This window comes from Chiloscyllium punctatum, chromosome 9, assembly GCF_047496795.1.
Source record: "Chiloscyllium punctatum isolate Juve2018m chromosome 9, sChiPun1.3, whole genome shotgun sequence".
NCBI lineage: Eukaryota > Metazoa > Chordata > Chondrichthyes > Orectolobiformes > Hemiscylliidae > Chiloscyllium > Chiloscyllium punctatum.
The window spans coordinates 113,360,638-113,373,240 of NC_092747.1; the positions used below are offsets into that span (position 1 = coordinate 113,360,638).

The window sequence follows — 12,603 nt, forward strand, 5'->3', positions numbered from 1 at the left end:
TGACCTGTAACAGTGCGTTTGTGTGTGTGATGCAGTGATCTCTAACAGTGGGTTTGTGTGTGTGATGCAGTGATCTGTAACAGTGGGTTTGTGTGTGTGATGGAGTGATCTCTAACAGTGGGTTTGTGTGTGTGATGCAGTGACTTGTAACAGTGCGTTTGTGTGTGTGATGCAGTGACCTGTAACAGTGGGTTTGTGTGTGTGATGCAGTGACCTGTAACAGTGCGTTTGTGTGTGTGATGCAGTGACCTGTAACAGTGGGTTTGTGTGTGTGATGCAGTGACCTGTAACAGTGCGTTTGTGTGTGTGATGCAGTGATCTGTAACAGTGGGTTTGTGTGTGTGATGCAGTGATCTGTAACAGTGGGTTTGTGTGTGTGATGGAGTGATCTCTAACAGTGGGTTTGTGTGTGTGATGCAGTGATCTGTAACAGTGGGTTTGTGTGTGTGATGCAGTGATCTGTAACAGTGGGTTTGTGTGTGTGATGGAGTGATCTCTAACAGTGGGTTTGTGTGTGTGATGCAGTGACTTGTAACAGTGCGTTTGTGTGTGTGATGGAGTGATCTCTAACAGTGGGTTTGTGTGTGTGATGGAGTGATCTGTAACAGTGCGTTTGTGTGTGTGATGCAGTGATCTCTGACATTGGGTTTGTGTGTGTGATGGAGTGATCTGTAACAGTGGGTTTGTGTGTGTGATGCAGTGATCTGTAACAGTGGGTTTGTGTGTGTGATGCAGTGATCTCTAACAGTGGGTTTGTGTGTGTGATGCAGTGATCTGTAACAGTGGGTTTGTGTGTGTGATGGAGTGATCTCTAACAGTGGGTTTGTGTGTGTGATGCAGTGATCTGTAACAGTGGGTTTGTGTGTGTGATGCAGTGATCTGTAACAGTGGGTTTGTGTGTGTGATGGAGTGATCTCTAACAGTGGGTTTGTGTGTGTGATGCAGTGACTTGTAACAGTGCGTTTGTGTGTGTGATGGAGTGATCTCTAACAGTGGGTTTGTGTGTGTGATGGAGTGATCTGCAACAGTGCGTTTGTGTGTGTGATGCAGTGATCTCTGACATTGGGTTTGTGTGTGTGATGGAGTGATCTGTAACAGTGGGTTTGTGTGTGTGATGCAGTGATCTGTAACAGTGGGTTTGTGTGTGTGATGGAGTGATCTCTAACAGTGGGTTTGTGTGTGTGATGCAGTGACTTGTAACAGTGCGTTTGTGTGTGTGATGGAGTGATCTCTAACAGTGGGTTTGTGTGTGTGATGGAGTGATCTGTAACAGTGCGTTTGTGTGTGTGATGCAGTGATCTGTAACAGTGGGTTTGTGTGTGTGATGCAGTGATCTGTAACAGTGGGTTTGTGTGTGTGATGCAGTGATCTGTAACAGTGGGTTTGTGTGTGTGATGCAGTGATCTGTAACAGTGGGTTTGTGTGTGTGATGCAGTGACCTGTAACAGTGCGTTTGTGTGTGTGATGCAGTGATCTGTAACAGTGGGTTTGTGTGTGTGATGCAGTGACTTGTAACAGTGCGTTCGTGTGTGTGATGGAGTGACCTGTAACAGTGGGTTTGTGTGTGTGATGCAGTGACTTGTAACAGTGCGTTTGTGTGTGTGATGCAGTGATCTGTAACAGTGGGTTTGTGTGTGTGATGCAGTGACCTGTAACAGTGGGTTTGTGTGTGTGATGGAGTGACCTGTAACAGTGGGTTTGTGTGTGTGATGCAGTGATCTGTAACAGTGGGTTTGTGTGTGTGATGCAGTGACCTGTAACAGTGGGTTTGTGTGTGTGATGGAGTGACCTGTAACAGTGGGTTTGTGTGTGTGATGCAGTGATCTGTAACAGTGGGTTTGTGTGTGTGATGCAGTGACTTGTAACAGTGGGTTTGTGTGTGTGATGCAGTGACCTGTAACAGTGGGTTTGTGTGTGTGATGCAGTGATCTGTAACAGTGGGTTTGTGTGTGTGATGCAGTGACTTGTAACAGTGCGTTTGTGTGTGTGATGGAGTGACCTGTAACAGTGGGTTTGTGTGTGTGATGCAGTGACTTGTAACAGTGCGTTTGTGTGTGTGATGCAGTGATCTGTAACAGTGGGTTTGTGTGTGTGATGCAGTGACCTGTAACAGTGGGTTTGTGTGTGTGATGGAGTGACCTGTAACAGTGGGTTTGTGTGTGTGATGCAGTGATCTGTAACAGTGGGTTTGTGTGTGTGATGCAGTGACTTGTAACAGTGCGTTTGTGTGTGTGATGCATTGATCTCTGACATTGGGTTTGTGTGTGTGATGGAGTGATATGTAACAGTGGGTTTGTGTGTGTGATGGAGTGATCTGTAACAGTGGGTTTGTGTGTGTGATGCAGTGATCTGTAACAGTGGGTTTGTGTGTGTGATGGAGTGATCTGTAACAGTGGGTTTGTGTGTGTGATGCAGTGATCTGTAACAGTGGGTTTGTGTGTGTGATGCAGTGACCTGTAACAGTGGGTTTGTGTGTGTGATGCAGTGACCTGTAACAGTGGGTTTGTGTGTGTGATGGAGTGATCTGTAACAGTGGGTTTGTGTGTGTGATGCAGTGATCTGTAACAGTGGGTTTGTGTGTGTGATGGAGTGATCTGTAACAGTGGGTTTGTGTGTGTGATGGAGTGATCTGTAATGGTGGGTATGTGTGTGTGATGGAGTGATCTGTAACAGTGGGTTTATGTGTGTCATGGAGTGATCTGTAACAGTGGGTTTATGTGTGTCATGGAGTGATCTGTAACAGTGGGTTTGTGTGTGTGATGCAGTGACCTGTAACAGTGGGTTTATGTGTGTCATGGAGTGATCTGTAACAGTGGGTTTGTGTGTGTGATGGAGTGATCTGTAACAGTGCGTTTGTGTGTGTGATGCAGTGACCTGTAACAGTGCGTTTGTGTGTGTGATGCAGTGATCTCTGACATTGGGTTTGTGTGTGTGATGCAGTGACCTGTAACAGTGCGTTTGTGTGTGTGATGCAGTGATCTCTGACATTGGGTTTGTGTGTGTGATGGAGTGATATGTAACAGTGGGTTTGTGTGTGTGATGGAGTGATCTGTAACAGTGGGTTTGTGTGTGTGATGCAGTGATCTGTAACAGTGGGTTTGTGTGTGTGATGGAGTGATCTGTAACAGTGGGTTTGTGTGTGTGATGCAGTGATCTGTAACAGTGGGTTTGTGTGTGTGATGCAGTGACCTGTAACAGTGGGTTTATGTGTGTGATGGAGTGATCTGTAACAGTGGGTTTGTGTGTGTGATGCAGTGATCTGTAACAGTGGGTTTGTGTGTGTGATGGAGTGATCTGTAACAGTGGGTTTGTGTGTGTGATGGAGTGATCTGTAATGGTGGGTATGTGTGTGTGATGCAGTGATCTGTAACAGTAGGTTTATGTGTGTCATGGAGTGATCTGTAACAGTGGGTTTCTGTGTGTCATGGAGTGATCTGTAACAGTGGGTTTGTGTGTGTGATGCAGTGATCTGTAACAGTGGGTTTATGTGTGTCATGGAGTGATCTGTAACAGTGGGTTTGTGTGTGTGATGGAGTGATCTGTAACAGTGGGTTTGTGTGTGTGATGGAGTGATCTGTAACAGTGGGTTTGTGTGTGTGATGCAGTGATCTCTAACAGTGGGTTTGTGTGTGTCATGGAGTGATCTGTAATGGTGGGCATGTGTGTGTGATGGAGTGATCTGTAACAGTGGGTTTGTGTGTGTGATGCAGTGATCTGTAACAGTGGGTTTGTGTGTGTGATGGAGTGATCTGTAACAGTGGGTTTGTGTGTGTGATGCAGTGATCTCTAACAGTGAGTTTGTGTGTGTGATGCAGTGATTTGTAACGGTGGGTTTGTGTGTGTGATGGTGTGATCTGTAACGGTGGGTTTGTGTGTGTGATGGTGTGATCTGTAACAGTGAGTTTGTGTGTGTGATGCAGTGATCTGTAACTGTGGGTTTGTGTGTGTCATGGAGTGATCTGTAATGGTGGGCATGTGTGTGTGATGGAGTGATCTGTAACAGTGGGTTTGTGTGTGTGATGCAGTGATCTGTAACAGTGGGTTTGTGTGTGTGATGCAGTGATCTGTAATGGTGGGCATGTGTGTGTGATGGAGTGATCTGTAACAGTGGGTTTGTGTGTGTGATGGAGTGATCTGTAACAGTGGGTTTGTGTGTGTGATGCAGTGATCTCTAACAGTGGGTTTATGTGTGTCATGGAGTGATCTGTAACAGTGGGTTTGTGTTTGTGATGGAGTGATCTGTAACAGTGAGATTGTGTGTGTGATGGAGTGATCTGTAACAGTGGGTTTGTGTGTGTGATGCAGTGATCTGTAACAGTGGGTTTGTGTGTGTGATGGAGTGATCTGTAACAGTGAGTTTGTGTGTGTGATGGAGTGATCTGTAACAGTGGGTTTGTGTGTGTGTGATTTAGTGATCTGTAATGGTGGGTATGTGTTTATAATGGAGTGACCTGTAACAATGGGTTTGTGTTTGTGCTGAAGTGATCTGTAACGGTGTGTTTGTGTATATGATGGGGTGATCTGTAATGGTGAGTTTGTGTATATGATGGAGTGATTTGTAACAGTAGGTTTGTGTGTGTGATGGAGAAATCTGTAATGGTTGCTTTGTGTGTGTGATGGAGTTATCTGTAATGATGGGTTCGTGTGTGTGATGGAGTGCTCTGTAGCGGTGGGTTTGTGTGTGCATGTGTGTTGTTGTGATCTTTAACTGTGAATACTTATGTGCTTGTGTGATTCAGAGATCTATTACTGTGGGTTTTGTGTGTGTGCTTTTGATTTTGAAATGTGTGTCTGCATGTGATCAGTAAATGCACTGTCACGTATGTATGACTAAATCAGTATTTTTGTGCATATGTGATTCATTCAACTGAAACAGTGAGATTGGCTGCATATTCAAGTTAATTGTGAGTTTATGTGTGCACGGGTGATTCCGAGACTTGTTATCATGAGTTTGTGTGTGGGCCAGATTAACTAATCTGTAGTGGAAGGTTTAGGTGGGTAGGTAATTGAGTAATTTGTAAGAGTGGATTTGTCTGTATGCAGTTGAGTTAGTGATCTGAAACAATGAATTTGTGTTTGTCAGGGTTATTTTATGATCTGGAACCATGAATGTGAATGTGTGGCAGATTCAGTGATCTGTAACAGTGAACCTGTGTTTGTTTGGGTTATTCAGTGACATGTAACAGTGAATCTGTGTTCGTCTGGGTTATTCAGTGACCTATAACAGTGAACCAGTGTTCGTCTGAGTTATTCAGTGACATGTAACCATGAACCTGTGTTTGTTTGGGTTATTCAGTGACCTATAACAGTGAATCTGTGTTCGTCTGGGTTATTCAGTGACCTATAACAGTGAACCTGTGTTCGTCTGGGTTATTCAGTGACATGTAACAGTGAACCTGTGTTTGTTTGGGTTATTCAGTGACATATAACCTTGAATCTCTGTTTGTTTGGGTTATTCAGTGACCTATAACAGTGAACCTGTGTTCGTCTGGGTTATTCAGTGACATGTAACAGTGAACCTGTGTTTGTCTGGGTTAATCGATGACCTGTAACAGTGAACCTGTGTTTGTTTGGGTTATTCAGTGACATGTAACAGTGAATCAGTGTTCGTCTGAGTTATTCAGTGACATGTAACAGTGAACCTGTGTTTGTCTGGGTTAATCAGTGACCTGTAACAGTGAACCTGTGTTCGTCTGGGTTATTCAGTGACATGTAACAGTGAACCTGTGTTCATCTGGGTTATTCAGTGACATGTAACAGTGAACCTGTGTTTGTTTGGGTTATTCAGTGACATATAACAGTGAACCTGTGTTTGTTTGGGTTATTCAGTGACATGTAACAGTGAACCTGTGTTCGTCTGAGTTATTCAGTGACATGTAACAGTGAACCTGTGTTTGTCTGGGTTAATCAGTGACCTGTAACAGTGAACCTGTGTTTGTTTGGGTTATTCAGTGACATGTAACAGTGAATCCGTGTTCGTCTGAGTTATTCAGTGACATGTAACAGTGAACCTGTGTTTGTCTGGGTTAATCAGTGACCTGTAACAGTGAACCTGTGTTCGTCTGGGTTATTCAGTGACATGTAACAGTGAACCTGTGTTTGTCTGGGTTAATCGATGACCTGCAACAGTGAACCTGTGTTTGTTTGGGTTATTCAGTGACATATAACAGTGAACCTGTGTTTGTTTGGGTTATTCAGTGACATGTAACAGTGAACCTGTGTTTGTCTGGGTTAATCGATGACCTGTAACAGTGAACCTCTGTTTGTTTGGGTTATTCAGTGACATATAACAGTGAACCTGTGTTTGTCTGGGTTAATCGGTGACCTGTAACAGTGAACCTGTGTTTGGGTTATTCAGTGACATGTAACCATCAACCTGTGTTTGTTTGGGTTATTCAGCGATCTGTAACAGTGAACCTGTGTTCGTCTGGGTTATTCAGTGACCTGTAACAGTGAACCTGTGTTCGTCTGGGTTATTCAGTGACATGTAAGAGTGGGTATGACTGTGGTGCCTCAGTGATTTGTCACAATGGACTTTTTCTTTTGCCTGCCCTGTGAAGAAAGCTCTACCACAAGCTTCTTCGGGCAGATAGTGATGGACAGTAAATGTGAGCAAGTTGTGCGGGTCATAGATTGATTAGGGATATTAGTCAAAGAGTATGTGCTGCAAAAGCACAGCCCGTCACGTGATCATCCGAGGAGCAAGAAAATCGATGTTTCATGCATTAGCCCTTCACCAGTGTACTCCATAACGAGTGTCCGGTCTCAGTCTGCTGGGCGCAAGGACACTTTAATTCAGTCCAGATACCACCTGAACCATGGGATCCAACTTATCCCTGTGGAATCTGTGAGCTGTGTCGGAGCTTTCTGACCATCATTCCCCTGAGAAACAGTGCAGTGGGAAGGAAAGGTGGAATGGGAAAGGAAGGTGCTACAGAACAGAGTGTATTCCAGTCTAACTGTTTGTCATTCTCCTTCTGTTTGTAGGGGGACACTGGCCTCCCTGGTCTCCCAGGATACCAGGTAAGTGTTCGAGGGGCATGGAGGGCAGGGTGTGATGCTGTTTTCGGAATTCCTACTTTTGTTCAGGAATCTGACCAACACGGAGTACACAGAATATCAACGGGAATTGCTAAAACCTTGTATCCCAATCATCGATAGAAGCTGACAGTGAAAACAGCTCCTCCACAGACAATAAGAGATGTTATTCCGGTGTTGGCAGTGGCTCGTTGGGGAGCACTGTCCATTCGGAATCAGGAGTTTGTCTGCTTAAGTCATACTGCGGACCCCAAGAAATCGGCCTTACGTTCCTGACCGACCGACTGGGGAGTGCCACACTGTCAGTCATGCTGCCTTTTGAATGAGACATTCAATTGTGGGCCCCCTCAGCTCTATGTAAAACAAAATCCAACGGGACTCTTGATGTCGGGGAGAGGAGATTGCCCCATTGTTCTGGCCAATATTTACTTGTTAATCAACAAATCCTTATCATGTCGCTGTTTGTGGGGCCCTGCTCCCACACAAAATGGCCGCCATTTTTCCGACCTCACAGGGTAGTTGGAATCATCCCAAAAGGCGCTATACAAATGCAAGTCTTTGTTATTTTTGCAGGGCCTACCTGGCATCCCTGGAGAGATGGGTATCAAGGGTCCTCCAGGAGTGATAGGCCCAGTGGTACGTATTGGTCTTAAGATTCATCCCATCTGGGAATAACAGACTTTCCGTGGGATCTCATTGAATATGTTTTTCACTTGTTCCTGGTTTTAGTTTGGTTCTCAATGTGTTTGAAACCTCTTCTCCCCCAACAGGGTCGTCCAGGACCTCCAGGACCTCCAGGACCCAAGGTAGGAATTCAGCATTCAGTGCAGATGGCTGCTCAGGGAAACAATGAAAATTAAGCCCCATCTAATGGGGATGCAGTTTCCGACTGGTATTATCGCTGGACTGGTAATCCAGAGACCCAAGTAATGGTCTGGGGACCCGCGTTCAAATCCCGCCACGGCAGATGGTGGAATTGGAATTCAATAATAAAAACCCTGGTATTAAGGGTCTAATGATGACCATTGTGGATTGTTGTAAAAACCCACTTGGCTCACTAATGTCCTTCAGGGAGAGAAACTGCCATCCTTACCTGGTCTGACCTACATGTGACTCCAGACCCACAGCAATATGGTTGACTCTCAACTACCCTGTGGCCAATTAGGGATAGGCAATGAATGCTGGCACCCTCGTCCTATGAAATAAAAAATATTTTACACTAAACTTTATTAAAAATCTCCAGTTAGGCCTCAGCCTGAGTATTTGTGCCCAATTCTAGATTCCACGCAGAGGTGATTCACTACAATTCTCCCAGGAATGAGGGACCGTAATTACATGGAGATAATAGAGAAGCCGAGACTGATGTCCTTAGACAAGAGAGTGAGGAGATTTAATAGATATCTTCAAATTCAAATAGAGTGTTGGATAGAGGGAGTTGAAATATAAACTATTTTGGAAGTACAAGGTTAGAAACCAAACTGAAGTGATTTAAAATAAAAAGGACTAGAGGTGACATGAGGATGCATTTTGTTTTCATTCATTAAGTTCCTATGTGGGTGATATGGTGTTGCATTGTATGAAAGAACTAGGAGTGAATTAACCAGTAACTGGTGATGTGTAAGTATTCCAGGAGCAACATTCATGGCTGCAGTGGGAGGTCAGATTTTTGTGAAACATGACTCTGGTCTAAGTAATCTCCCAGCCAGTAGCTTGGCAAGTTATAATTAACAAAAAAGCTTTATCTTTCTGAGTCAAAAATGTGATTATTTCAGAGATGTGGGAAGAAGAAGGTGGTTGGACCTCACAATACTATGATCTGAAACATGGATTCGATGCAATGGAAGTCGATTCAGCGATTTTCATAAAGAAATGGGATTAATAATTAATAAGGAGAGATTTGCAGAGATAGACAAAGAGCAGGAGTGAGGACAAGGGTGGGAGTAGAGTTTGTTGTAACAGTCAGTCCATTACTAGGTCCTTATCCAGGATCTACCCAGTCAAACCTCTACCACAAAACTTCAGGAGACTGTCCACAGGGCACCTAGATGGGCAGTACATGTGGCCTTCCCATGGCTAACCACATCTCAGAGCTGATATTCCCTGTGCAGTACTGAGGGAGGACTGCACTACCAGATGATTTTAGGACAGCACACTGGCTCAGTGGGTAGCACTGCTGCCTCACAGCGCCAGTGACCCAGGTTCGATTCCAGCCTCGGGCGACTGTCTGTGTGGAGTTTGCACATTCTCCCCGTGTCTGCGTGGGTTTCCTCCGGGTGCTCTGATTTCTTCCCACAATCCAAAGATGTGCAGGTTAGGTGAATTGGCCATGCTGAATTGCCCGTAGTGTTAGGTGCATTCGTCAGGGGTAAATACGGGATAGGGGAATGGGTGTGGGCGGGTTACTCTTTGGAGACTCGGTGTGGACATGTTGGGCCGAAGGGCCTGTTTCCATACTGTAAGGAATCCAGTCTAATCTAATCCAATGATCCGTGCTGAGGGAACCCTGTACTATCAGGGATTAAGTACAGTGAGAATGCTGCACTGTTGGAGGATCAATACTGAGGGAGTACCTCATTGTCAGCAGGGAAACTAAGGGAGCCCTGCACTGTGAGGGATGCTGCCTTTCATATGGTGCCTCACATCCTTTCCCCGGTGGCTGCAAGAGATCAGTTTTCAAGGAAGAACTAGGAATTCACGATGGTGCTGGAACCAAAATCTCAGCTCTCTGCCCTCCCCCAGCCAGTATTACTGAGATGATGCTTGTGGGACCTTGCAATGTTATAATGATGAGTACAGTTCAAAACTTAGCTGTTAAACACTCTGGGTCATCCTGAGATGGTGACAGAACTATGGAAATGCAATTCCTTGGACAATCTTTAACACAGTTACTGATTGCTTTGCAGGGCAATGATGGAATCGGTTTCCAGGGACGAACTGGTGACAAGGTCGGTGAATTAGTTCTCTTTGTAGAAAAGTGTGTTATTGTTGAAAGGCACTGTGGGCCCCATTTGATGTTGTCAATCTTTACAGAATGCCCACAAATCACAAGGTGGGGCTTGGAACTCACTGCTTCTGACTCGACCTGCTGCTTTTCTGGTTCTTAATCTGATCGTGGGTCCTTTTGATCAGAGCTTCTGTCGCAAAACCACGAGTTCAGAAAATCCAGCAACCTTACTCTTTTTGTATCGTAAAACATCACAAGTTTCACTGGCTGAGAATTGTTGGACTTTGAACAGTTACATAAATGAATTGTCAGTGGATCAAAGCGGTTGGTTTTGAGGATGCTGAAGATAGGTATGAGATAGGGAAGGAGGAAGCATTGGAAGGTTAACAAGCAGTAACGGAGGAATGGGTTGGGACATCACAAGAGATGGGGAGAGAGGCGGCAAGGAAGGGGAGGAAGGCAACAACTGAGTGTCAAGGCAGTGAGAGAGTGAAAGGGAAGCACTGAAGGAGGAAGATAATGAGTGAGGGGTAGGAGAGACTAAGATAGTGGGAGAGCGGGGAAGAGAGCAGCATGCAGCCAGGAAGACACAGTCGGCAAGAGGAGAACTGTTTAACATTGTTCGCTGGCTTGAAATCCTGGAAGTCCCTCCCTAACAGCTCTGTGGATGTGCTCACAACAAATGGACCGCAGCAAGACTTTCTGAAGAACAAATGGGGATGGCAGGAAATGCTGGCGCAGACAGTGGTATCCGTGTCCCAATAATGATTATAAAGAAATAAATCTTGTGCAAATCACCCCTAAAGCTTTGCAGCCAGCGACACTCATGTCCCGTGAATTAATGAAAGATGAAGGTTGGAGAGCTTACATTAGAGAGAAAGGAGAGCTCATGCACTGATGACAAAAATTAAATGCTCAGATAAAAGCATTGAGATTGCAGAGTGATGATCTGGATGGAGTGCTGTTCACAGTCACAAACCTTATACATCCGCTGTTTATCTCTGACGCTCTCTTTCCCTCTCTCTATTTGTCTGTCTCCATTTCACCAACACAGCAGTTGAAAGGCGAGTGATAATGGCAATAGAGGAATGAAGGATCTGATCTTATTGTGTCACTTGTGTGGAGCTGTTTCAGATGACCCTGCTGTGAATACCAGTGCCTGTGCTCCTGTAACAGTCTCAGATTAAAGTCCCTTCACTCTTCTTTATCTTTTTGTTTGAATTGTTGACCCACAGGGTGAGCCCGGTCCGCCAGGTCTACCTGGGAGCAGGATCGAGGACACCAGCCAAGTTTCTGCACCAGGGAATAAAACGGGAGAAAAGGTAAAATTGCAACCAGGTTTGATTAACTCTCACCACCAGACAGTAGCAGCAGTTCATGAACAAACCACATGAGACAAAGCTCTCTGCTACCATAGCATGTGGGTCAGGCAGGAAGGAACCTTAAACGCCAGCAGTGAAGCATCTCTTCATTCAGACACTGAAGGGCATGCATTTGACTGAGCTTTGAGTCCAGTGCAATGTTGTGGCAGCACTGCACTGTTGGAGGATCAGTACAGTGGGGGTATATTTGCAGATGTAGTACTGAGACAGCACTGCACTGTCACTGGGTCAGTACAAAGGAAAGTAATGCACAACTGGAGGGCAGTGTCGAAGGAGTGCTTCACTGGCAGAGGTGACAATTTTCAGATGAGATGTTAAACGTTTGCCTCACGCAATAGTGGTTGAAAGTTAGGAAGTTCTCCCTGTGTCCTGGTCATATTTATTTCCCAACATAAAGTTCAAATGAGGGCTGTGTTGCATTCTAGACCCTTCATGGGACCTTTGAGTTATCACTGGTCCAGTAAGGTTCTGGATAGTTTTAATTGACATAGGTCCAATGCCAGGGAATCACTTCTTCCCAACTTCACCTCCCATTTCCTTACTGACAAGTTAGCATGATAACAAATCCAAATGTTGATCTCTGAAAATGGAACTGAGACACAGAAACGGAACAGAATCTAGGGTCTTCACTGTTTATCCTATTGCATTTTAACTAAGCTGTGGGTGACCAATGGTGATAATGCAGAAATTAGCTGAGTCCCTTTCCCAAGTCTTGCATTCTTCACTTGGATGAAGATTATTTCATAATTGACATTAGATATAGATTCAACTAGGCAGACTGCAGATGCTGGAGATTAGAGTCTAGATTAGTGTGGTGCTGGAAAAGCACAGCAGGTCAGGCAGCATCCGAGGAGCAGGAAAATCGATGTTTCGGGCAAAAGCCCTGCATCAGGAATGAGATTTCTTCCTGATGAAGGGCTTTTGCCCGAAAAGTCGAGGTCCCTGCTGCTCAGACGCTGCCTGACATGCTCTGCGTTTCCAGCACCAATCTAAATTAGACATAGGATGTTATGTGAAGCCTATTGTCTAATCTTATTAAAATTCCCACAATCAAATTCTCAATTCATACTTATGGCAAAATCTCTTCATTTCTAATTAAATCTTTGTTCTGTGTAATTACTGCAGTGGTAATTTGTAACCACATTAAAACACAATTGTTGCTCAAAATAGAATTTAAAATACTGTAACACAGATCCTATTTATTGGTATATGCTTCTTGAAATATGTTGTTTGGTATGT

At 44.7% G+C, this 12,603-nt stretch overlaps 1 protein-coding gene across 1 annotated transcript in view; it reads left to right on the forward strand.

Annotated features, from left to right (window-relative positions):
- LOC140481614 (uncharacterized) overlaps positions 1-12,603 on the forward strand; it is a 220,152-nt gene that overhangs the window by 120,994 nt on the left and 86,555 nt on the right. The window contains exons 9-13 of the mRNA XM_072578091.1: positions 6,988-7,023; positions 7,612-7,674; positions 7,809-7,844; positions 9,942-9,983; positions 11,218-11,304. Coding sequence (XP_072434192.1) covers positions 6,988-7,023; positions 7,612-7,674; positions 7,809-7,844; positions 9,942-9,983; positions 11,218-11,304 — 264 coding nt within the window. The remainder of the gene's footprint in view (positions 1-6,987; positions 7,024-7,611; positions 7,675-7,808; positions 7,845-9,941; positions 9,984-11,217; positions 11,305-12,603) is intronic.